Below are 26,069 nucleotides of genomic sequence, written 5' to 3'. Positions count from 1 at the left end.
TTGTTACTAATGCATATGTGGGGGACTATGGCAGAGACTTAAAAGTCTCTCTAAAAACTATTAATCTTCCAGATTCAAAACATTAGTTGTCTCTGCTCTTTCAAAGCTTTTGGGTTGTTTAGGGGGGTTTTTCTTTTTCTTTTTTTTTTTTTTTTCAGGAAACAGTTCCCATTATTTATTACCAAGTTAAGTAATCACACAACAGAAAACAAACAAGTAACCAAGTTGCACCAATATGATAGTTTAACACTTCAAGACCTTCTATTTCTGTAGTAACAATAGAAATTTTTCACCAAGAAAAAAATTAAAAGATGTACTACAACTGCAACACTTCACTTTAAAAGTACGAACTAAGACAAACAAACCTCTGTTCAATACAGGATTAGGTCCTATCTCCTCCTAGGCTTTCTCAACCACATTTATTTTATATTTCCAGTTTTCCATTACACAGTTATTTGAGACCACCTCTTATTTAATTAAATGTTAAATTGCTAGCAAACGAGTAGTTTAACAAAAAGGGGGTTTTGTTTTTTTTTCTTTTATGATAGGCTCATAATAGATTAAAAGAAGTATGATTTTTTTTGAATAACAAAACTCCAGGGATAATTTTAAAATAACGGAAGCAGCAGGTAATACATTATCAACCTCTACACAGATACACCAGCTAAGTAAAAATAATGATGCAATTTTTATTCTCAACAGGACTCTTTTTAACACATTTTTGTCCTGAAAATTACATGCTTAATCTAAAATGTCTCTAAATTCCATCTGATGAGTTGGATGATGTCACCACGTGCGAATTGATGCAAAATTGCTTCCTTTGTAAGAAATATTTACCATGTTTATTCATTAAACTATTCCACAGCAACCTGCTACCACTGAATTTCATCAGAAATTACGTTTAATTGTACATTAGTGTTTTATAAAGGCACGCACTATTCAACTATTTCAATCCACTGATTTAAACTGGAGGTTGCAGTATGAACTAGCGAACAGCCAAACATTTTGGATTGGTTACAAGAGTTGGGCGCCAATCTTTTCTAGTTTTTACACCAGGCTGCAAGTCAGTATATGTCATTATGACTCAGCTTCCCACTGAATCTCCTAAAAGAATATTTCAATAAAAAAAAAAAAATCCTTAGGCCTGCAGGCAAAAAAAAAAAAAGCTTTCTGTTTTGGAATGTAAATTAGCTGCTATTTCATGATCGCCTACTTCAGTGGAGTCAAATTATCAAAACTTGGAAAAGCTACAGACTGGCTTTTCAGTTAAAAAAAGCTCTGGTTACCCGAAGTTAAACATAACCCTGTAACATATATTATGATCCAAAGCTACAAATACTACACTATCTTGTGCATATATAAAATGACATTAAAAAAAAAAAAGGAAGAGGTAAGGAATACATATGTCAGAAAGTTGCTCATCCTGTCAATCTAAAGTCTACCAATGGTCTTCAGGAAAAACAAAGGCAGTTGAAACTGTATTTCAGTTCTCTCCTATAATTCTTCTTTCTAACTCAAAGGAAGCATCCCTTCAGGAATGCTGTTTTTAAGGAATAGCTAAATACTATATTCACACTACATTTTATACTCGCAAAATAAAAGACTATTTTAATAAAAATTTCTAAGTTGGTAATATTAATTTTTCCCCCCAGTAGAGTAAGTTTTAACTGCCCAGTATTCAAAGGTTTAGTGGTCGAAGGCCATGGTTTGATTTTATTTTGCAAGTTTTTAGTTTCTATGACAGAAGTATTAACTTCAATGCACTCAGCCCTTCAAGAGGAAGGCCCATCAAAAGCACAAGATATCTGATTGTACTTTCATCAGCTTTCATAACTGACCACCATTTAAAAAGCAAATAATTTTTGCCTAGTTTCACCTAGGCAGGCATACTTGGACATCACCACCAAGTGTTGAAAATGTCATGGAGTAACAACTACCCCAAAATGAGGTTTTGTGTAGGTAGTTTTGATCCAAGATCCATTTAAAATGCAGCATCTTTCTGCTCCTCAGTTAATTCCTGCAGATTGTGTCTACCTCATATTTTGATTTCAGAAGACAAGGACACGATTTTCTTTTTATCTGCTTCTAAATAACAGAACTTTTGATGCTTTGCTCTCCAAAAGTTTTGCTCGTTACCCTTCAAAGCACAGCCCTAATGAAACTGCTTAGATGATTCTGGCAGCATTTATCAAAAAACCTACATTTATAAAGGTCATTTCTTAAGGTCAGTTGAATAATCCAAGAAGAAAACAGGGATTCTTTCTCATCATGTTCCTCTCAGCATTTTTATGCTGGAGTCAATCATTTCCATCACACATTCTGCTCATCCAAAACCTTTCTTCTTTATTCTCTTTCCATAAATTCCTTTGGAGAGAAAAATGGCATGACATTAAATGCTGTAAGAATAATAGGGATTCTAGTGCAGAATGATAAACTTAAGATCATCTGACAAACTAGACCACAGAAAAACAAAAGTGTGGGTACAAGACCTAGTTCCACTGGGTCAGTTGTATTTGTGTGAGATTGATCCTGGGTTTAATTCCATCCAGACAATGCTCTATAGCAAAGACAAGTAAATTTCTGACCTAATAGCCTTCATACCATTTGCTGGAACAAACAGAAACGTGTTTCTACACGAATCACCTTAAAGTTTTCAGGATAAATGCTTCCTCCTAGTGCCTTCACCACTGACTTAGCATAAGGGAATATTACTGACAGCTTAATAATGCTTCTAGATTTTGAAAATACTTGAGATAAACATAAACACCATGCACGAATGTAGACTCAGCTAATACAGTTTACTTAGACAAGTAAAACAGTCTACTCTTAGCACAGACACTCTCTGCTAGTGAAAGACAAAGAGATTAGAAAGAGAGGTATTAGATATCATTACATTCCATATAAATACCTGATTTTCTCTTATCCACCTCCATGCCTTCTGCCTGCTGCAGAAGGAATAGGCAATCTTTTTGAATTAGCTACGCAGGTGAGTAAGAAAGGTATCAGGTATAGGCACTAAACTGATCCATATCACACCAAATGAACACAGTCCGGAAGGGTGGAAAACTGCACATATTCCTGCACAGTTTTGTATGCAGCTGTTATCTCATAGGGGCTCATTCAGTTTTGAAAAACAAGAGGTAACCTGAGATTATTTTTGGTGGTTGATGTTAAATGCTGGCTGTTCTTGTGCAGCTCAGCCTTCGAATGAAGTCTTAAATACCAAAAGCGTTGAAAGCGCTAATTGAGCTGGCAAAGATACAGTGCTCACAATTAAAAGATGTCTCCATTTGGTTGATGGCCAGATCTGTAGCTGGAATAAAGTTGCAGATGCCAGCTGATGATCAGAGCCAGCTCCTCTCTGAAACACAGCACTGCATTTCTTGCTTATTAATTGGAAGGGACTACCCTGACTCTGACATTACAATGCAGCCACTGACCTCAGAGAGCGGCTCTTAAACAGGAGCATTGTTTTCTTCTTTTCTTAGGGGCACAGATCCTGCCAAAATTTAAACATTAAAATATCCAGACTCAATTTGCAACAGAGACATCCTTCAACCCCGACGTGCAGCTCTTCCTGTTGACATGCAGCTGCCCAGTTACTTACAGATACGTCGGATTTTTTTTTTGACTTGCCTATTGAATTCTAAGAGAAATGGCCCTTGCCACGACTGCATTCTTCACTTTTGCACATTAGAAAGCACATTATCAAGCTGATCAGTACTAATCTGATGAGTGCTGTGTTTTCACTGCTCATGTTATGCAGAGGGATAGCAACATCCTATGAACCACTCTCTGCAGAAAACATTAAGAAAAAACAAAGGAAAACAACTTTTAAAGCAAAGGCTTCAAATATTCAAGTAATAAACAAAAGAGTTGTTAAGGGTGTACCTGGGACACTAGTACAAAACTACTATAACACCCAACCAGTACCCATTAAGGGCAAACTTTTCATAGATGTCATTCAGAAAATAAAAAGACAACCCGCAAAGTTGAGAGAAGAATGTCTTTTATTTCCCAGAATAAGATTGCTCTCAAAGAATTATAAAAGGAAGAGAAGTCAGAAAGTTTTGCATACCTGAGTGCCCTTCCATGTTTGGATGCCAGGAGGTTGGGGCAGTTAACTCCTGTACTCTTTGTCCAAACCGAAAACCATAAAATTGCTGAAGAACAAATATCCTTCAGGATATCAAACACATCAAAAGTAAAAGATCACTTCCATAACACAAGTGACAAAAACTCTTATATTAAGAATGATCTCTGGACTAGTGCCAAGCAGAAAACCCAAATCAGATGCCCAAAACATCCATAGCCACTTTTCATGATGGGAAGATTTCATCACTTTTTCCCCTTAAATCAACTTTTTATATATTAATTATTTTGGAAGAAGAAAATAAAGTAAAGCAAACAGGAAAAGAAACCTTCCCACCTTTCTCCTCCACACAAATAAAAATATCTCAAGTCCAACACAGACCACATCACCTATTCCAAATTATGTCCAGTGAAAACTGTGCTGCAAGCAACAAAATGATGGTAAAAGAGTGAACACTCCTCTTTCACATTATCACTGAGCGGGTAATGCTGGAAAGGACCACAGTGGGTCATCCAGTCCAAGCTCCCAGCTCAAGCAGGGTCATCCTAGAGCACACTGGCCAGGATCATATCCAGAGATTTCTTCAATATCTCCAGTGAGGGAGACTCCACAACCTCTCTGAGCAATCTATTCCAGTGTGCAGTCACCTGCACAGTAAAGAAGTTCTTCCTCATGTTCAGGTGAAACATAAAAGCTTTTGAGGTCTGAAAAGGCTGAGATCTTCCTCTAAGGCAGATTTGGAAGGTTACCTGCGATGGAAACTTTGAAAAAGCTTCAAAGCCAGTTAAGAAGAGGGACTTTGCAAAAGCACTCACTGTTTTCCCATCCCTAGGGCAGTTATTTGGAACAACCTCAGGATGTGTCAGAGGAGGTTACACTGACAGCCAGGCCACCAAGAAACACACACCGAGGTGATCAGTGCTGAGTGAGCTTTTAACAGGACAACAATTGTTCAAGTTTCTTTCTTGATATTGCAGTATTCTGACTGCAATATCAACTTCTGTACATCACCTATTTGATGGGAATGGCTTCAGCAGTGCCATAATGACAGCCGTCACCAACATAAATGTAATATTCTCTTGAAACACAAGGAATCTACACAAAATTTATATCTTTTTGTACACTGAAGTGCAAGACTGTCCAACCAGAAATGGAAGCTGGTAGAATAATTCCAGGTTAATGTATTTTCCAGAAACAATGCTTGTCTCCGATGTGATTTCTTGTATTTAAAGGAAGTACTAGGACATTAAAAGAAAACCTACCAGTGTTATCTGTAGAAATAATTTGGTATTTGTATCTGCAAGAAGTGTAACCAAATGTGATGCCTCAGCTGTCGAAAAAAAAATTTGGCTGTTTTGAAATATTTCATTCTGTAGAAGCAGATGTATGTGTATACAAATATATACACATATATATTCAAGCCACTGAAAAAAGATAGCCAAAAATCAAATTTTCATATTTAATTATGTGTCTACAACTAGAAACCTTTCACACATAGGCACATACACTGTCTGTATTTATGTATTTTCCCTTGAGCAAAAAGAGATCTTTTTACATTAAAAAAAACAAAACCAAAACCAAAAACACCAATGGAATTGGATACTATCTTGCAATTTTTAATTTCTTTTTATGAGCATCTCCCAGTGATGTTTTGGCATCTACTCCAGATAAGGAGACTTTCCCACAGCCGTTCCTCTTCATTACATTAACAAGAATCAGGTAAGAGCCCTCTCCATCCTCATTAGTGTTTGGTAAGTAATGAGCACTAAGATTTAGACACACACAGAGATACACTATAAAACAGTGTTATCTGGAAGATTTACCCTTAAGTTAGCACTAGGTGTACATAACCTATGAGGTTTAAAGTGTCTGTAGCACAAGAGGAATCTGTTCTATTGCCCTAAAACTGAAGTGAAAGTGCTAGCTTTTTACTGCTTTCTTATCAGGAGACTTTGAAGCCATATTTTTAAAACTAGCTTTAAGGCTTTGTTTGAAAGAATTAAAGCTACACCAATATTATAATTTCTAAGTCCTGAGCAGTAACAAGGAGAGCCTAATCAGTCTCCTTCCCTCCAATATTTTCTCACTCACTACACATACAGCATTTTTGGTTTTCAGTTTTGTTTAGAAAGAGCAGCATCCAGATGCAGTCAGCCCCTGGTAAGATACAGATAAGTAGAATAACATCAATATTTCAACTTATTCATTCAGCGCATAACATCCCTTTTTATCTACCTCCTTCCAACAGATATCGAAATTAGCCTGTTTTCCCATCATCACCCCTTTGATATCTTATCTCATCCTTATCTCAGGTCTGAGAATGGCTCTGGCAACTTCCCAGTTCTGACTTTGTGAAGTGAAACTTCCCAGTAATTTCCTTGAAAATCGAGTGGTTGAGGGAATTGCTTGGATATGGATGTTTGTTTCCAGCCTAGTCGGCAACTGAATTTCCTTGAAAATACATCTACTTATTTCTCCAGGTGGGTCCTTGCAAATATTCACAAGAATGAGCCTGCTACTGATATTGAATATTCTTCTACAGCAGTGGCACAAGCTACCTTAAGGATCATTTTATTCTCTAGAACACGGAAAGATTTAAGGCAGATTAAATTATTCCACACTGATTTTTCCAAGGTATTGTCGGATGTAAGCAAGGGCGACAAAAACTCCGTGTTCCTGTAACGGCTGAACATTATTCGGAACAGTTTTCCATTACATATAAAAGTACCATTTTAACGTGTGACACAACCAAGATTAAGCAACAAAGGAACATATGATGTAGGTGAACACTAAAATACATAAACCAGACTGCAGTATCAGCTTCTGCAGATCACCTATTTGATGGGAATGGCTTCAGCCTTTGCAACTACATTTTATAAGCCATTGATGGGCAATTTGTCTATACAGAGGAAACATTCTCCTTAAACCTTTAGTTCTGGTATACATGTCCTGTGTTTCTTCCTAGCTATTTCAGAAGTTATCTAAATTTTGTCAGTTTAGGTACATACGAAACAAGCAATACCATGCACTGTGACATCAAAGCAGATGGAAATGCAAGTTTCTTTTCCAAGTCCGTCTGAAGAAACTGATTATTATTTCTTTAAAACAGATCTTACTATTTAGCTTTCGCAGCATTTTAATTCTTTCTGTGCCCAGGAACAGATAGCAATCTGCCCTTGAGCCAAAAGAGCTCCACTTGAGTAGAAATTAGGGAAAGAACTAGGATATTTGAAACAGGAACTGAGGTGTGAGTTAAAGAAATAAAATATATTAAATGTCTGCTTTCATAAGCTTTCCTAAGCCAAATACAGCACACCTGTGTACACTGAAGAGCAGACAGTTGTTTTACAAGTAAATAAAAAAAGCAACTGCAGATTAGTCTCTATTCACTATCTGTGCACTTCAGGACAGTATTTTTTTCACACATCATTCATATACAAATGTAGAGATTTCACAGAAAACAGTATTTGAGACTGATTTTTCACCAAATTAAACAGCCAGGCTGCACTGGTTGCAACGTTAAAGATGATTAATGAAGGAAACAGAGGGGAGCAGCAATGCTGTGGTGGGTTCTGACCCCCCCCTCACCCCATTGTCATTGAGGCACCATGGTTACAGATTAATTTCCCAAGCCTCACCATCTGCATTAAGCCAAATAACCTTATTCCTCAGCCGGGAATAAAACAAAGAAAGCTGCAAGCCTAGACTTTGTAAAAGAGATCAGGATGTCTTCCCAACCATCACGACTGTTTTGTACCCCCCCCCCCTACACATCAGCACCTAAATAACAGTTTGCATTTCAAAGCCTATAGCTCCCGTTTCCATTGGGATTTTCAAAAGGTTAGTGCGGTCAACAGGCTGTTCCCTTTTGAAATTCAAAAAGGGTCAGATTTGACTTGTTCAGCTCGCTTAAAAGAAAATCCACTGCAGATTACAGGTATTAAGCCTCTCTAAAATATCTGGTCCCTTGGCAAACGGTTGGTTCCCCTCACAGAAGGAGGAAGAAAACAAATCAAAACCAACAAAAAACTCAACAGTACCTGTTTGCAGAAGTGCACATGCCAGGAGCCTCTGTATTCTCCACGGAATAGAGGGGTTGAAGCACAGCAGGGCTGATGGACTGTGCCAGTCACTGATAAGTAGTAAGAATACAATGGCTATTCTGGGCTTTTTTGGCACAGAAAACAAGAATCAATTATCAACTGATCGGTTTCAGCAAAGCAGCTCAAAGGTCCAGCTACTAAACACAGTTGTTTGATTTACACCCTCACTGAGCTTCAACCCCCCCGAAAAATATTTCTTAACAAAAAACCCACTAAATGAAGCAGTAATAAAATTGATTTTATTTCTCTGTTTTCAAGGGAGCGTCTCTCTTTGCACACATTTCATTATTTTGCCTCAGGAGGAGGAAACTTCCTCAACCATCTAATGATACCCAGAGCACAGCACGGTTGCTTTTCAGTCTTTTCAGCTCAGTTTTCCCACACTGGTTTTTTTTTGTTTTCTCTTCCACATTTCAGTAAAATCTTGTTTTTCCTCCTTGTTTAGCACCACAGGTGAGCCTGGAACAAACATATGGCTGCAAAATCATTCAGACATGAAGAGGATGACATTCATAAGGTGGGTACAGGGTATTGCTGGGCTTATTGTTACTGTCGGTTCACAGAGCAATTCTGAGGTACAAAGTTCAAGCTCCTACTCCTGTTTACTCATTCATATCAACAAAATCACACAGTCACCTGAAAAACTGTGTCAAGTATTGAGAATTCGACAATATAAAGCATGAATAGGCTATTTTGTTTACCACTTACAGCACCAGGTAATCTGTCTCCCCTCCCACTACCAGAACAAGTTTAATAAACACCCATAAAAACTACTGAAAATAAGTTAAAGTGTCATTTCACCACGGTGAAATTACAGAGACTGGGCCCCACTATCAACCCCTGTTGGCCTGTTCTTGCACAGAAGGTGTTTGGATGCTCTCTAAGCAAGGGCAGAGCAACAAAGCCAGTGATGACACATCCCTCTGGGTAGAACTGTGGTGGCCTGGAAGTCTTTCATGTGGAGATGTTAGAAAGATGTTCTGCTGCAGCCCCACCTCCAGCTAAAAGGGAAAGGTGTTAGTTTGCAATTAGATGTGACTCAGCAAATGCTCGCTCCGTTTTCTAAGGGCTGCAATTTGTCCGACAGTCGGTAAATGTGTTTTTCAACCAGCTTCCACTTTCACAATGGGCAAATGGAAAGTAAACCCACCTATTTCCTACAAGGAAACTGTGACTATAAATCAATCAAATAGGATAATTCGTAAAAAACAGCAATAAGAATATGTAAATGGATGGAGAAAATAACACTTTTGGTAACATACACTAGCTGGCAGCAAAAAAGTCTTATCTTCCTGAGACAGCATGTGGAGACAAAACACACCAGAATTTTGTGACACTTCTCTACTTCTTTCCATAGAAGCCATTAATCAGTATTGACAAGCAAGATATTGAGAAATTCTACCCACAGCATGTAAGATTCCCATATTGATTTCTCTAATGGTTGACTGAAGTATTGTTTGTATCAACAAATACAGCAGAAATTTAAGAGGGAACACTACAGAAAACATTGCAAAGACAAAACACAGTAAAAGTAAACATTGATAAACACAGGAATAATGTGAGGTAAGGGGTAAATGAGCAAGTAATAGCAGAAGAAGGAAAGGGAGAAAAACCCCTTTAATAGCACGCAAAAACTGCTATTTCATGCAGTGTCATATTTATTCTTCAGCATTTCTAAAAGGACTTGCCCTCCAACGTGTTTGAAATAGCAAATATAACAACACACCTTGCACAATATTAGGACTGAAGGATGGTGTAAAAATAATCTTTATGCTTTCTGACAAACATATTACTTGACTTCCACGCAGAGAATATTTACAGTTCTGACTCTTTACAAGGCAGATGGCACATCCGTTGTGAAAAACTAGACAATGGGAAGAAAAACTGCTTTTGACAAGAGGCATAAATGAGATTTCTTTGTCTGCAGAGTGGTACATCATAAGGATTACTATCTGTGAACAGTTTTCTATTAAATATAGAAAATAATACTGAACACACAATCCCACAGAAAAAGGGATTACAATTTTAGGTTAAGATATCCTTATATCCTGTCCTAACTATAAATTAATAAATGAGAAAGAAGCAGGAAAGTGTCAGCATTCTAATTTTTCTAAACACAAAGAATACATTAAAATGTCAAAAGTAAGTCTCCTGAGCAGAAATGCATTATACATAGAATAACAAGCAGAATTCCAACTGTTCTATTACATTTAGACTGAATTCTAGAGATCCTCAAGATTTATCTGAGATCACCTGGAACTTCAGGAATATATTAACTAGATTAGATCAAATCTAGAATAAGTCTTTAGTGAAGGTTACAAAAGTTTTTATGGCATCCTTTCTTTCCCTCACTTCCTTCTTGTTTTTCCCTTTTTCTTCCTTTCACTTTCCAGAAGTCAGAAACATAAGTGATATAGTATCACAAAAAAAATTTTTTTAGTTTTTCTGGCAAAAATTACTTTTTTTCCGGATTTTTAATTTAAATTGGTGATTTTAGATATAGGGAGCACCTTTAAATGTATTAGCCCAGCTAATAAAATAACACAGCAAGTATCACACTTCCAAGGGCATCATTCATAACCAAATGTTAGTCCTAAAATAGCAGAAAATTCCATAAAATTTGAAACTTTTTAAAAATTAAAAATGAAAGTCTTCCCCCCACCAAGACATATAGAGTAAAAAAAAAAAAAAATTGTGGTTACTTCATTCAGGAGGTGAAGCAGAAGTAGCTTCTCCTGCACACACATCTGGTGGTGTGGGGTTTTTGGGTTGGTTGGTTGGCTTATCTGACGGGGGTTTAGTGTGTTTGGGGGTTTTGTTTTTTGTTTATGGGGTGGAGGTTGCTAGGTCTTCATTCTTTTTAAGTATATCAAAACTTTCCTCTCAGTAGGAAACCCTTCTTTCACCAAGTAGCTTCTAGTTTGCTGCATTAGGCACTTGCTTATAAGTCATCAAAATAAAACCATTAAGCCAAACACATTCCTTGAAAAAAAATGGAGTTGCACCACCGGTTTAAGCACCCATTATGCTTAAACACAGTCCACAACAAAAGCACATAATTCTTCAGCTATAGCACACCACAAGCCGTATCTAAATACTATTTCTGTACCTCAAATATAAGTCCTTACAAGCCATTGACAAAACAAGCATCATCATCAGGCACATTGGTATAAATCAGAAAGCTTTCACAGCCCAGAAAACTCAGAGAGCAAAAAGCCTGAATTCTAAGCAGGAGACAAATGGTAGAGTTATTACCCTCCTGAAAGAATAAAATTAAGAACCTACAGCAAAAAACGCATGGTGTTTTCTGCTAAAGAAGCAGCCTACTAGCACTCTGCAGAGTTCATCCTCAGCCCTGGGGAAAAAGAGGGACACTGCTGGACCTTGGCCTGAGCTCTCAGGAGCGAGAATAGCTCGTGGCTTCCTGCCAGGGACACTGTAACCATGGCGTGGTTACAGCCCAGAGCATCAGCACCCAGCCTGAGCCTCGTGCTTCCACTTCCAAATCCGGGAAGGGGCAGCATTCCAGCTACTCTCGTATCAGTGTGAATGAAAGACAGTCACTTTCAACACCTGATTATAGCTCAAAATGATCTTGAAAACTAGAAACAAGGACTTTCGACTTTCTCCTCCTCCACCCCAGTACAGTAATGTCAAATATGTTCCTCTTTATCTTTCCTCAGGTCTCAGACTGAGTTCTTTACACACCTTTATCTGAAAGGAGAGAAAGATACTATTTTCACTTCCCTTAAAAACTAATTACTTAAGGCAACAAATGCAGAGGAAATAGTCGACCTTGAAAATATATCTGGGGGAAAAAAACCAAACCAAAACAATCATTTATGTCAGGTTCTCAAGCTTGATAAGCAAATTCATTATACTTCTATCACTTCCAACAATAGACATACACCAGATGTCTGCTGAAGGTAACACCCATTAAGCAACTTCAAATGGGCACAGTAGTTTTGTCCTGGCTACAAACCACAGAGGAAGCATTCTTCTGAAGCCTGGGAATTAGAGATTGCTTTGTAACATCAGGGTACTAAGACTGACAGTGGAAAAAAGACCAGCAGCTACTTCTCTACCATTAAAAAAAGTTCTGCCTTTTACAGCCCTGTTGTTTGTACATGCATTTAATGAGTTGCTGTAATGGAAATATTATTATTGTTATTAAAGTACATCTTGTTGGGTTTATGGTCCTGTTCTCTGTTATTAAGCATTCTACTTCAATCAAATTATTCAGTGACTTGTATCTTTGTCCTATTTCTCATGTGGCCAGAAAGAAATGCACTGTCACAAAAAAAGAAAAAAAAAAAATAAAAGGAAAAGTTTGTTCACATCAAGCTTCTTCTGAGTCATATTTTTGTAATTTAGACAAAAATTTTGGTATACAGCCTTTCAATAGTAACATTCAAGTAACACTCAGAAAACTTTCATTTTAGCTAAAAGTAGGGAAGCCTCATTAGACAAAATAATCTGGACCAATTAGACCACCAATCTTAGTTACTGATCCCAATGCCTGACTTCATGTAAGCATTCCCTTCTACAAATATCTTTCCAGACAGATTGTTCAGGTGTCAGGGGCCACAAAAGCACACAATTGGCCACAGAATCACACCCTGAGCCTGTTGCACCCTGTGTCCACTCCCTAAACTCATTCACTGAGACTCATTTCTAATGCTGTATGAAAAACCTATACTGCCTCCAGTACAGTTTGAAAAAAATTAACATATATACAACTATCATGTTAGATCTGCCAACATCGAAATGTTAAAGGAAATATAAAAGTGCACAGGAAACCACAAACTTCAGAATAGTTTTACGAAGCTAAATTCACCTTCAAAATTGTTCCCCTTTACATTTTGAGAGACCGATTTCAGGGCAGTAATTTTTATGTATTCCATCAAAACATATGTAGTTAACTGGACAGACAAATACACCTCAATCTTAGTACCTCTTTTGCACTACAACCAATTGGAAATACGAGTTAGAGTTATCATTGTGTCTCAAAGCCACACCAAAAACCAGCTTAGGTAATGCAGAAAAGATGGTTTATTTCAAACCCATGAACTTTCTGTAATTTTATAGGCATTGATTTATGCATATAATTTTATACCAAGCTTAGAAGTTATACACAGTTATGAAAAACGGTGACAGCTGTGTATTTTCCTCTTTTTAACAATACTGTCAAATAAGAAAAGGTGACAGGCTGTGTTAACATAGTTGAACTCATCAGTTCATATTTGTTTGCAGATAGGCCTGAGGATGTGCACCACCACATGAGATCTTCCAAAACCATCACCATGACATAACGCAAAGAAAATGGCATCACCCCACAACAAGGGACAAAAAACATCAGCTGCCCACCTCTGCAGCAAGTCCCCTGCTCACTGATTTCAGCACCAGTGTACGAAACAGAGCAGAAACTGTTATAAAAATAAATACTTACTACGGAAAGCTTTCCATCTTGCAAGGCTGACGCTTTGCCTTAGCTAAGCAATTTCACACAGCAGGACCCCGGACTTTGCTTTTTGCAAACACAACTAGTCCTGCAAATCTACTCTGTTAGGTCCAACCAGTGCATTAGTCATACATTTACAAGTACCAACTGCCACAGACAGAGCTGCCTTCTGCTGGAGGAGATAATAATCCAGTAGATGGCACATCGATAGCACTGTATCAGTTTTTAAACTTAAAGCATGTGCTGTTGAAAAATTACTCTATGTTCTACACAGCCAGTTGCAAACCAAGCTGAAGACAGTAATCCAGGACTTTTGTAACTCTCCAACCGTACAGTAGAGTTTCAGTCTCCTTTTTAACAGGACAACCAATCTGGCACCAAAACCAAAACTTCACTTTGCAACATATATTCCGCTTGGGTGGAATTCTAACTGGAATTTCTCTCACACTGATCATTTTCATCCCTCAATTACATAAGAACATAAATCATCAAGGGCTGCAAAACTGTACTCTTATCAAAGTGTTTCCACTCCTCAGAATTGTAATTTTCATAATTAGTATTCACATACCAACTTCAACTTCTTGATATTCTTTCCAACTATTTTTTGAAAGGTGAGGAGGGACTTGAATTTTTTTTATTTTTTACAGAATGAGCTACATTTCATTTTTCAAACCACTAATATTTGATCATGAAGTTAAGGACCCACTTTCAGGGCTCTACACTAGATACCTTGATTCCCATGAATGTCCAAGCAGTTTTTTTAAGTTTTCCATAGCTCATTTCAGTGCAACTTAATCTCCACTAGCTCATACAAGATACAAACCTACATCTGCAAAAGCTGGTTTGGTGCTTCCTCTCCATCTGAACTTTTCTTCCAAGGATGCATCACTCTTTAATGAGCATAATAAAATTATTAATCTCAATTAATTCACACTTGATTGCTGGTGAAAGTTCCCTCAGACATCTCATTAAATCAGAAGAACTGAAGCACAGTATATTACAATTTCCCTCTGAGTTTTATATTCCGAAGCGCATCAGCGTGGTTCATATGGACCAGCACTGTAGAATTCCTAATAAGAAGGGATTTTTACCAAAAAAAGTACTCCTCCTGTGCCAGTAGCAACCCACTCTAAAGGAGGGAAGTAACTGAATAATTGTAACAATTTCCTGACCCGAGGTTGGATCTCAGGAAGAGGTTCTTCACCCAGAGGGTGTTTGGGCACTGGAACAGGCTCCCCTGGGAAGTGGTCACAGCACGAATCCTGACAGAGCTCCAGAAGTGTTTGGACAAGGCTGTCAGGCACGTGGTGGGATTCCTGGGTCTGTCCTGTGCAGGGCCAGGAGCTGGACTTCAATGATCCTTGTGGGTCCCTTCCAACTCTTTGATTCCAGGATTTCTCCCTGCATTCAGACTTTTTCCCACTCAGAGATTTTCAGTTGTTATTTGCTGTGTATATAGAGCAACGAGCTCCTGCTGTCCCTTACTAGCATGTAGCAAGCAGACATTTTTCCCCTTTTTTTTCTTTTATATCTCAGTGAACAATTAAGCCTTAAAACATGAAGCTGCTTTGATGCCGAATTTACATGAAGAGACCAAGAATAAGGGGAAAAAAACCACATTTCCCTGAAAAATATACATGCATATATCCTCTGAGAAATATGCATTGGACTCACTACTATTTATTATGGACTTATTACTGTCTTATTATTCCCCCACTGCAGAACAATACCACAGTCAAAATTTGAGCTTGATTTACTTATAAGGAGCTGGAAGTTGAGAAGTCTGAACTGAGAGCAGTGTCAAAATAGATCTGCTCTGCACCCAACATTAACTTCCCATCTGTGTACATCAAGACAATGGGATAGAGTGCCTCAGCTTTATCTTTTCTTTGCTGAACATATTGTACCTACAAGATGGACAATATATTATCTCTCAGCAGCTGAGCAGAACACACTATCTTATCAGAACACTGCATGGCCAGAGCAGGTGTTATTTTTAAGCTGAAATGGATTTTGTTCGCATTTTCTCGTATTTGTTACACTTGCACAGAAAGGAATTCTTCTAGATTGCAGCAACTTTTTACACGTTTACTGGCATTGAGATAACACTGCAACACCTCACCTGCATTTCACAGTAAAAAAAAACCCAAACAAGACCCCCGAGGTCTATGTTCAGATAGAGAATCCTAAACTGAGAAAAGATTGTTCAAGTGTTTCTAATTTTTTTGCCCTCTGTAAGGGAAAACGTTAGCATGTTCTCAGTTTCAGCTGTCTGCCTTTCTTTCCAACGAAAGAGAGTCTATCTGGTTTTACTGTTCTATATATAAAGCTTGTATTTGTCACTGTCTTGTTACATCCCACAAGCTGTGGGTCAAGTTACACGGGAGCATCTCTTTCTTGACATTAAACAAACAAACAAAAAAAAAGCCTAAAACCACCAAGAGCAAACTCAGTATCTTTCAGAGGATCGGGAGGGGGAATGGGACAGATGAGAATCAGATGATCTCTGCTCTAAACTTAATACCCCAGTAAAAGCAGAAACCCGTGTTATTTCTCTTCGAAGCACTAAATCTGAAAAAAAAAAAAAAAAAAAAAAAAAGCAAACAAAGCAGGAGCACCTTAAGGATAATAGCTCTCGGTACTCACCTAGTGCCGAAGACCAGCGCAGCAAAGAGAGGCAGCAAATAATAGGCAGAGATGAATTTCATACTGGCGCTCCCCCGTTTGTTCCGTTCCTCGCACTGGTCCTCGCTCCGGCTCTGTCCCCGTCTCCTCCTCCCGCACTTCGCCTCGCCGGGGGAGCCGCCCCGCCCGCTGCGGGAGGGTCCTGCCTCCGCCAGCGCAAACCCAGCGCCAGCCGGGAGCGCCGAGCGGGATTCGAGCGCCGGGAACGGGATCACGAGGCAGAGCAGAGCCGGCGGCGGGCGGCGGCTCCGGCGCGGCCCGCGGGATGCGCCGGGATGCGCCGGGATGCGCCAGGACGCGCCCCTTGGGGGCGGCCGGGCACGGATTAGAACGGGGATGCCCGGAGCCTCCGCTCCCAGGGCACCGCGGGGCGCGGCCGAGAAATACCTCCTGCAAGTCAAAAAAATAAAAAAAAAAAAAAATAAAATAAATAAAGAGAAACCTGCAACGAAAAATCCGCCGGTATTTTGCGGCTAGCGCCTTTGTGTGATGTGAATATAAACGAGACAGGTGATACAGAGAAAGGGAGCTGTTCCTGGTAGGTGTCAAGCCCCTGAGCAGCCTGTCACTACACCCAGCCCAGGTGTCATTTCTGCAAAGCAGGAATGCACAAGCTACTATTTCAATCAGGTGTTCATTCACCTTCATAGCAAATTGAAGGTAACAGCGGAAATAGCTTCCAAAATAGGACTTTGAAACGTTAATGTCATCTCTAAACCTGAAACAACCAGTTGGACCTTCGGAGAAATAAATACCCCTTTCCTGCTTTCTGTTTGTATTCACCTGATGTCAATCATTAGTTAAGTGAATCTGCATTGATTAAAGATGCTTTCAGGATGTGGGTATTCCCTACCTTGACACAAGTGAAGTTCATCTGATGGCAAACCACATGAGAGTAAAATAGTTAAACAAGAATCACCTGGCTATGCAATACCCAAAAAGCCCCAATCAAACAAACTTGTCTGCAAGTGAATGAAGTGTGGTCATTACAAGAAAGAGTTTTGGTCAACTGTGTGCTTGTTTGATCATAGGGAATGCATCCAGAAACTGTACTATACATCACAAGCATAAAATAAAAATTTCCATAGTTTAACCTGGTGTGTCATTGCATTCAGCTACTTATTGAGGAGTAATTTTGGATTCCATCAAAGCAAAGAGAAACTCACTGAAATGAATGGAAGACTTTAACATTGTCCTCTAACAAGATGTTCACATGGCATACAAATAGAATTAATAAATTACCTTACTGGTTATATCTTTCGATAACAAACTGAGAGGGAATGGAGAGAAAAAAAAAGAAGAAAAGGCAACATACACGGCCAAAAAAAAAAAATAATTTATTTCTGACTCCTCTTCCTGTGTCCTAACGCTAGTATCTTTTTTTCAGCACACCTGGCAGCAAGTTCTATTCATTCAGATTATTTTAAATCAGTATTTATTGTTATTTTGATGTTACATACCAGCATGAAAGAACAGTCATGTTACCATGGATACTTATTATAGAATAGTGAAAAGGTCATAAAAAGACCAGTTAGTCTGTCATTTTCTCTTCCTGAAAAAGCCAACCTTCCTAGGCTATCAGGCACCTCATAGTCTTGTATCAGCAGCTAATTCTTGTTTCATCTTCCTTTTATGTGCATACATACAGGGTGGCATGGAGGGGAAGATACTGGTGCATTGAGGCAGCTAATTATGCCCGATAGTGTTGAATGATCTTAAGAAAACTTGTGAAATTTTGCAATCTGAGGAATTATTTTTTAATTCTGTTGCTGCCCTGCCTCTTTTTTGGGGGGGTGGGGGTGGAATTCAGAGGTCTGCTGGTTTCATCTCAGGGGGTTTTACCACATTTGCATGGGAGAGCATCTCCCAGCTGAGTGACTCCAGTACAGGTAGCCTACAGCTAGTATAGTGCTACCTCACCCAGATATCACATGGTCATTCCCCACTCATATTCAGATAAATGACCTTGATCTTGCAGTGTCTGAGGGTTTTTTGGGTTTTGGTTGGTTGTTTTTTTAGAGGAGTGATGTGCATCCCAACAATAATATATCTATACCAAAAAAATGGGAGATAATCTTTTGCAGATTTTTCTTAAACATAGACTGCAGTCAATTTATTTAGTGCTGTGTACACTTAAAGAGAGATCAAATATTAATGTAGAACAACTTCAAAGACGCTGGATAGAAATATTCCATATAAATATATTAGACATGCATAACTCTTTGGAAATACCATATTTTCACTCTTGTAATTGAAGGCTTTCCATTTCTTGGCTCCAATTAATTGAAAGTCTTACTAAATAAATAATTACTCCCAGCTTAGATAGAAAAAGTTGGCTATATATGCCATTTCACAAAAACCTTACACAGAAAATACAAATAAAAAAACAACAGAAATATTATTGCAAGGCATTTCAAACACTTGTCACACAGGTTTTTGCAAGTTTAGCTAAATACACTCCTAGTGTACAAATAATATTTCCCACTTTAGCGAGGAAAATGAATCAACCGTCTCCCTTTGCAAAATACAGCACAACCTTATGCTTGCCAGAGCAGAAAGATATCCACTTAAGCCTCTATTTCTGTAGTAACTACTGTAGCAGGGGTCCTAATTTTATTTTCATTATTTGGAAATGATGGTAATGAAAAAAGGAATCATGAAATGATGACATATGCTATGTTCAGTTACTTTGAATGTATGTGTTAGATTTCTATAAATATATTTAATAGAGAGGATCATTGGCATATCTTGCTGTTGAACACTGAAATTCTAAATTTCAAGACCTTGCATAAATGCCTTTCAGAAGAATAAGGGCACAACCACTGGATAAAATAGAATGTATTTTATTTTAGAGTAATTTACAAATGTAATTTTTAAGTTTTTATTTGGGAAAACCCCCTACAACTAAGGCAAAGCTACGGGTAGGACTCAACTATTCCAGTTTCATGTCCACTGCTCTGTGAAGCAGAGTATATTACAATGCACTGCAGTGCAGAGAGTGCCACTTTCTTATGTACTTTTATATCTGTGCATGCATACACATATCCATACACATACAAATGCACATATATATATATATTGCTGTACTGAAGTACCATTTTAGATAACTATAGCAGTAATTCTGTACATTTTACACTCTACACAACACACTGCATTTCTATGTCTTAAAAAGACCAGCCAGGTGCACTTGAATTCCCAGGTATTAATACAACCTCTGAAATACTGTATGATAAATAGCATCTTAAATAGTGGAAGAAGCAGAAAAACACCGACATCAATACTCTCCTTAAGGATAATTGTTGTGAACTAGTGATGCAAACAGCCTTCTGAGTCAACAGTACTGGATGAGTAGGAGCAGAAGGGACAAGTGGCTTGTAAGAGACACTGCTCCAGCTCTTATGCACGTTTCTCTCTCCCCTCAAACTAAGATTTCACAGTAACTTTGAAAATAGATTTGGCACCTCTTTTCCCAATTTTTCCCTGGTGTTTACCACTCCATCTTCTCATTCCTTTCCCCCAAACAGAAAGTTTCTCTGCCTCAAGAAGCGCTCCTTGATTTAAGTCAATTCTGATCAAATCTGGCAGGCTACCAAAGGGCAAAACGTTCTTGCCAAAATAGGAGGGCAAAGCATAAACCTCGGGGTGAAGAATTTCAGTACACCAGGCCTAATATTTTATATTCACATACACACAAAAAAACAAGCACAAACCCAGACACAGAATCAATGTGTGTGGCTTGCTACTGCTCTTGATTGAAACCTGCCTCAATTTTTTATATATTAAAAAAAAAATTTCTAGCAGTAATTTTAAATACCATATCCCATAACAAAACAGTGTTGAAATACTAGCTCACAACAGTTGAAATATCATCTTCATTTGTATTTGGCTAAAAAATAAGTTATGTGGTTGCTGAAGGATAACTTAATAACTTAACTAACTTCAGTATCAAAAAAGGAGAAAAAAAAATCCTGGCTACTACAGTGCTGGAATTAGAGTTTAACCAGACTGAAGTTTCTACAAAGATCCCTTTGAAGGTCATTTAAACTTTGGAAGAGATTTTTCAAGGTAATCCCTTTTAAATCCGAGAACCAAACAATTCAGAATCAAGTTCATTAAAATAATAAAGAAGTAAATTTAAGTAAATTTAACCTCATTGTTAACCCTGCTTTTATCAGGTTAGACTTCCAATTCAAATTGTTGTTGAACTCTTAGCAAATTTATGCAGCCCACATAGATTTACTATTAAAGCACAGAGTAATTTAATGAACATGTGACTACAGGAAAAAAAAAGTTTTATTTTATTCTACAAAGCACCTCTCTTTCCAGTGTCCAAACTAGCATGGTTATGTGCTTAGTATTTAACATTCCACACTGAGGGCCTACATTTTATGGAATATTACAGCTGCAGTAATTCTGGTAACAAGATTTGATCCAATCACTATGTACATGATAAGCAGTTCTAGGATCTCAGGAAACAGAAGGGCAAAAACAACCCACTCAAGAATTTCTGGACTTCCCTATGTTGACTACAGAGTCAGAAGGGCTGAATCTCTTCATCCATAGATTTACCTTGAAGCTTGTATGTGGTAAAAGAAAAGAGAGGAGAAGAGGAAAACGGTACAAGGGAAATCTAATTCTCTATTTCTTGCTGCATGAACTGTGCAAGTGCCAGAACTGGGATCAACCCTCAACGTGTGCAAACCACCTGCTGGGTCTTACTGGTTATTAGGAAACCTGAAACAGCTTTTTTATGTGTGGAATCTTCTGCTTCAGAAGCTGTTACAAATGCCTCTCTCTGTGCATCTGAAGCAAGTCATCCCTCACAACTCGTGGATGGTGGCACCTCAGTGTGACAGCAGCGCTTGTTTAGACTCCGCCGCGCCAAACACTTCACGGCCAAGGTTTCAGAGGAGGCCTCTTTCATTTTGCAGCTGCAGGAACTGGAAAGTAAATCAAACACACTGCCAGAATCACCAAGGTCAGTAAGTTAAGACCTCATTGGAAGCAGTGTTTCAGTCAGCAGTCATTGGAGTTATTAAAACTCCGTTCTCGGCGTTTCAGAGCTGAGGTTTGCTTTTATCCACCAGGGCAAATCTGTCTGCTCATACCCAAGTTCAACTCTGTTGAAGTCAGCACTCATTGCAAACTGAAGGCAAAAAAAATACACATATACCAAGGTGGTTTACAATCTACACAGAGGTCCATTAAGGAATCATTTATTGTATAAATCTGAAATAATTTCACGTTTAATGTAATATTAAGTTGGAGAAGTTTGACTTCTAGGAATCAAAAGCTGCTTGACAATCCTCCCAGACAACTCAGTTTCAATTGCTCTGAGACTAATTGGTTTAAAAACTGAAAAGGCGGGGCAACGATATTTTAAAAACACCTTTTAATAAAAGGAGAAAAGAATTTCAATCACATCTGAGTAGCCCTGGAGAGGTCAGGAATCATTCTTATTGGTTTCACAGTGGATGGACTAATTCTGAGTACTGGGTTCAACAGACTTCAGAGTATGTTTACAATTGCTTTAAGGACTTGCTTCCTTTTTTTTTTTCTATATTAAAATCGGTTTGGAGGTCAAGAGGACTTTTCTAATGGTATTTTTGGTACATCAAATAAAGTGGCAGTTGTCCAAAAGCAGAATTTTTTCTTGTGGAAGAAAAGTCTTTAAAGAATTGTCCTCTCTTAGTCAGAATATACTTATTTAGCAACAATTCTTTTAGTAACAATTCAATAAAACATCTAAAAATTTTCAGTTGGAAATGGAGACACTTTAAAATCTGAACTTTTTTTTTTTTAAAGCATTTATAGTAATTTAAAACCTCTGCTCTCTGCTTTCCTGCCCCTCCCAGCTAGGCTGGTTCCTATGCTTAGATGTAGGGTAGATGATCCCTTGCAGTGTATTTGGATCCTAATTGACCACCAGTTTTAAAACCAAACCAACCAACCGACCACCACCACCACCAACAACAACAAAGGCAAAGCCATATGTGGAAAGAAATTAAATCCAATTAAACCAGTTGTGAAGCATTTGGTCTTCTGCACCTCTAATGAGATTGAGTGTGATCCAAGAGAATCATTACAGCAAAGCCATCAGGATACTTCAGCCTTGAACTTTATAAATGTCACAATCCAAACGATCCAAATATCACAGTTACCACCTGTACTACTCAAACTCTCATACCCAAAGTACTTATACATTTTTTAGTAAATCCATATATAACTTAGTAACATTTACTCGTGGAGAACCTGTGGTGTGAAACGATTTGAGACACTCAGGGAGCTGGGGGTGTGTGGAAATCACACAGAGGAGCTGCAGTTGATAAGTTTATCACAAGGAATCCTGCACTGTAATAAGTATTTCTGAATTCACGTCAAATAATATCAGAAGTAGTCTCTCAAAAGTATAAATAGAGGGTGAGAGAACATGCAGTATAATGACTAGGAGTGTAGAAGATACACAGATAAACACACCTATACTGTGTCATTCCAAAACTGCTCTAGCTATTTATGATGTTTTCTGTATCATTCTCTACTTGTTTGCTTTACTGTATTGCTTCATAATATACAAGTTGTCCTATTGTTCTTATGGCCCAGTAGAGGTTACCATGAGAGACTGTGAGAAAAAGAGAATGTTCCACAGCTGTTTTGCAGAACTACAAATAGAACATGTTGTGTGCTCTTACTCACACCAGCAATGTGTCTGTGCCTTCCACTCTGCATAAAGAAGCCTGCAAACCTTCTCCTAATAAATTTGAACTTTTAGTGATAATTGATATTCCTTGATGAAATAATAAGGATTTCCTAATATTTTGACCAATTTTCTGTTATACCCTAGTAGAAACCTGATTTTTGAAAAGCTAGAAATGCATCTCTAGATCAAAATTTATTATATATGACATGCATTAAGATTATACTATCAGGTTCATATCAAAATATCATTAATACAGAGTAAATGGGAACTCAGGGAACATTGCTACATTATATCAATAGTGAGATTGTCACACTAATGTTTTAATTGCATAGTTAAAAAAAATGTTGCCAATCTCTGCGTTATAATGGAACAATTGCAGTTTTTTAAAAACACAAGTTGCCGTGTCTCTACATTTGTTTTTCATATTAATTTTGTGCATGTCTCATTAATGGTCTAAAACACAAATGCATGGTAAGGAACAAATTAAAGTGTCAGTCAAGCAGAGTAAACAACCATGAGCAGGACACTTTTGTCGTGTTTACCTGAAAACTTCAGATATTAACTCGTTTTCATCTCTCAGTACCATTTCAAGGAGTGGGAAGAGAAACAAACCTAGTTTTACAGAGGCATTGAATAACCATATGACTTTCACGTTTACTCCAGCACTCCTCACCTACCAAAAATAGTAAAATAAAAAAAGTTATAGTAGTCCAAATTTGTTATTTACCTTACAAGAGCTTCTTCTCCATCTTATACCAAAATAAATCAACCAGAATTTCCAGGCAGTGACATAATATAAGATTTCATGGAATGAACCATTTTATCATCACTGTCAGGAATCTGGTCAAGTGTAGGGTGTGCTGTATGTCACCTGTGAGGTCTAGCATCAAACAGAACTTCACTCAATGAAGGGATTTCAGCAGAGCCTGCGGGTTAAAACTGCAATCCTTAAGCCCTGTTTTTCCAGTTTACCTTGCCACCAAGTCATAAGGAAGTTTTGAACATACTTCCAAACCATCTTCCCCCATTTCTTTTCTTTAGGTAGAACAGAATGTAAATTATGTTGAAAAGCTGTTATAAATGCAAAAAAAAAAAGTAATTTAAAAAGAAGATTTTACGAGCCTGCTTTTCATGTAGCTGAAAAACCTCAAAGGCTAACGTGGATGAACACAGGGCAACCCTGGATGTTCGTACAGACTGGGGAATGAGATGCTGGAGAGCAGTGCCATGGAAAGGGACCTGGGAATCCTGGTTGATGGCAAGTTGAATCTGAGCCAGCAGTGCCCTGGCAGCCAGGAGGGCCAACCCTGTCCTGGGGGCAGCAGGCAAAGCATCGCCAGCAGGAGAGGGAAGGGATTGTCCTGCTCTGCTCTGCACTGGGGCAGCCTCACCTTGGATATTGTGGCAGTTTTGGGCACCACAACATTAAAGAGATATTAAGCCACTATAGAGCGTCCAGAGGAGGACAACAAAGATGGTGAAAGGCCTTGATTTGAAGCCGTGTGAGGACACTGAGGGCATTTGGTGTGTTCAGCTGGAGAAGAGAAGGCTGAGGGGAAACCTCATTGCTGTTACAACTTCCTCGTGAGGAGAAGAGGAGGGGCAGGCACTGATCTCTGTGGTGACCAGTGACAGGACCTCAGGGAATGGCCTGAAGTTGTGTCAGGGGACGTTTAGGTTGGATACCAAAGAAAGGTTCTTCATCCAGAGGGTGGTTGGGCACTGGAATAGGCTCCCCAGGGCAGTGGGCACAGCACCAAGCCTGACAGAGCTCAAAAGCATTTGAATTATAATCTCAAGCACCTGCTGTCACTCTTGGGGATGGTCCAGGGGATGGGGCAGGGGCAGGAACTGGACCTCGAGGATCCTTGTGGGTCCCTTCCAACTCAGCATATTCTGTGATTCTGGGAAATAAGCAAAGAGCCCTCTCTTGCCTCATGGAAGCTGCTTCAGGACTGATGGGAAAGACACTCAAGTGTGAAAGGCACTAACCCATGTATGCTTATTTTTCAAAAACTTACAGAAGTAAAGTTAGCAAGATATCAAAAAGGTAGAGTTGAAATACATTTTCCAAAGCCCAGTTGGAATTCCTGTGCTGAAATGAATGCAACCTAAATCCTGTGATAACCAAATATATACATTTTTTTTTCTTCTACATAAACACATTTTCTTTCTGCAGGAACATTTTGCTTTTATTACTTTAACTCATAAATATGAGTTTCCACTCATTCATGAGCTGTCCTTTCAGATTTTAAGAGAAATATCTATCCAAAAGAGTCACATGTGAATCACTGAGCAGTAACACAGTAACACTTATTTCTATAGATCTCTTGTCCTTTCCCATCTCTCCTCTCTGATCTAGCTTTCTACTAGAGGTGAAAGGACAATGTACCAGTACTAATGGCTGGAAAGCTGAACTACAGAAATAAGCAGCAACATAAGGGAATCTAATATCTAAAAACTATTCTTGTGGAGATACACTGGCTAGAAGATTGGAGAAGGGATGATTTTTTTTTTTTTTGGTCGTAGCAATGAACTCAAAAACACTCATACAAAGAAGTTCAGCATCAAAGCACAGCACATGACATGGCATCTACACACAGAACTATGTGGCTTTCCAATCCCATTCTTTAACCACAATAGGGTTCTGTGGAAAGGTAATTTATTTGAACTTTGCTTGAGACAGGATGATTTGGCCCAAAGTACACTGACATTCCAATAAAACCCTCTAGAAAAAGGGCTTTACAGTGTAAATCACTAGAAAAACTGAGTCTTCATTCTGCCCTACACTGAATAGTGAATACTTATATATCGTGCTATCCTATACATTTAGGACACTTGAGGCTTTTAATCCACCTCTGTTTAAAATAGGGACCAAACACATTCAGCCAGAACTTCAAAGGTGTTAACTTGCTAAACCCACTGATACTGAGCTTCCTAAAATATGCTTAAAGACAGATTTCAACTTCTGCACCTGTTAAATACATAGTGTATGCTTTTAATACATAATATACACTTACGAAATCGTGT

General features: G+C 38.4%; 1 protein-coding gene across 1 annotated transcript in view; it reads right to left on the bottom strand.

Annotated features, from left to right (window-relative positions):
- The window catches only part of LUZP2 (leucine zipper protein 2), a 130,711-nt gene extending 113,917 nt beyond the window's left edge, over positions 1-16,794 (bottom strand). The window contains exon 1 of the mRNA XM_027732488.2: positions 16,304-16,794. Within this exon, the coding sequence (XP_027588289.1) occupies positions 16,304-16,365 (62 nt within the window). The 5' untranslated portion in view covers positions 16,366-16,794. The remainder of the gene's footprint in view (positions 1-16,303) is intronic.
- Between the last annotated feature and the right edge of the window lie 9,275 nt (positions 16,795-26,069).

Source organism: Pipra filicauda, unplaced genomic scaffold (assembly GCF_003945595.2).
Source record: "Pipra filicauda isolate LSUMZ 115617 unplaced genomic scaffold, ASM394559v2 scaffold45_size4122338_pilon, whole genome shotgun sequence".
Classification (NCBI taxonomy): domain Eukaryota; kingdom Metazoa; phylum Chordata; class Aves; order Passeriformes; family Pipridae; genus Pipra; species Pipra filicauda.
The sequence above is the reverse complement of the archived record's forward strand: the minus strand, read 5'-3'. Positions and strand labels throughout refer to the sequence as shown.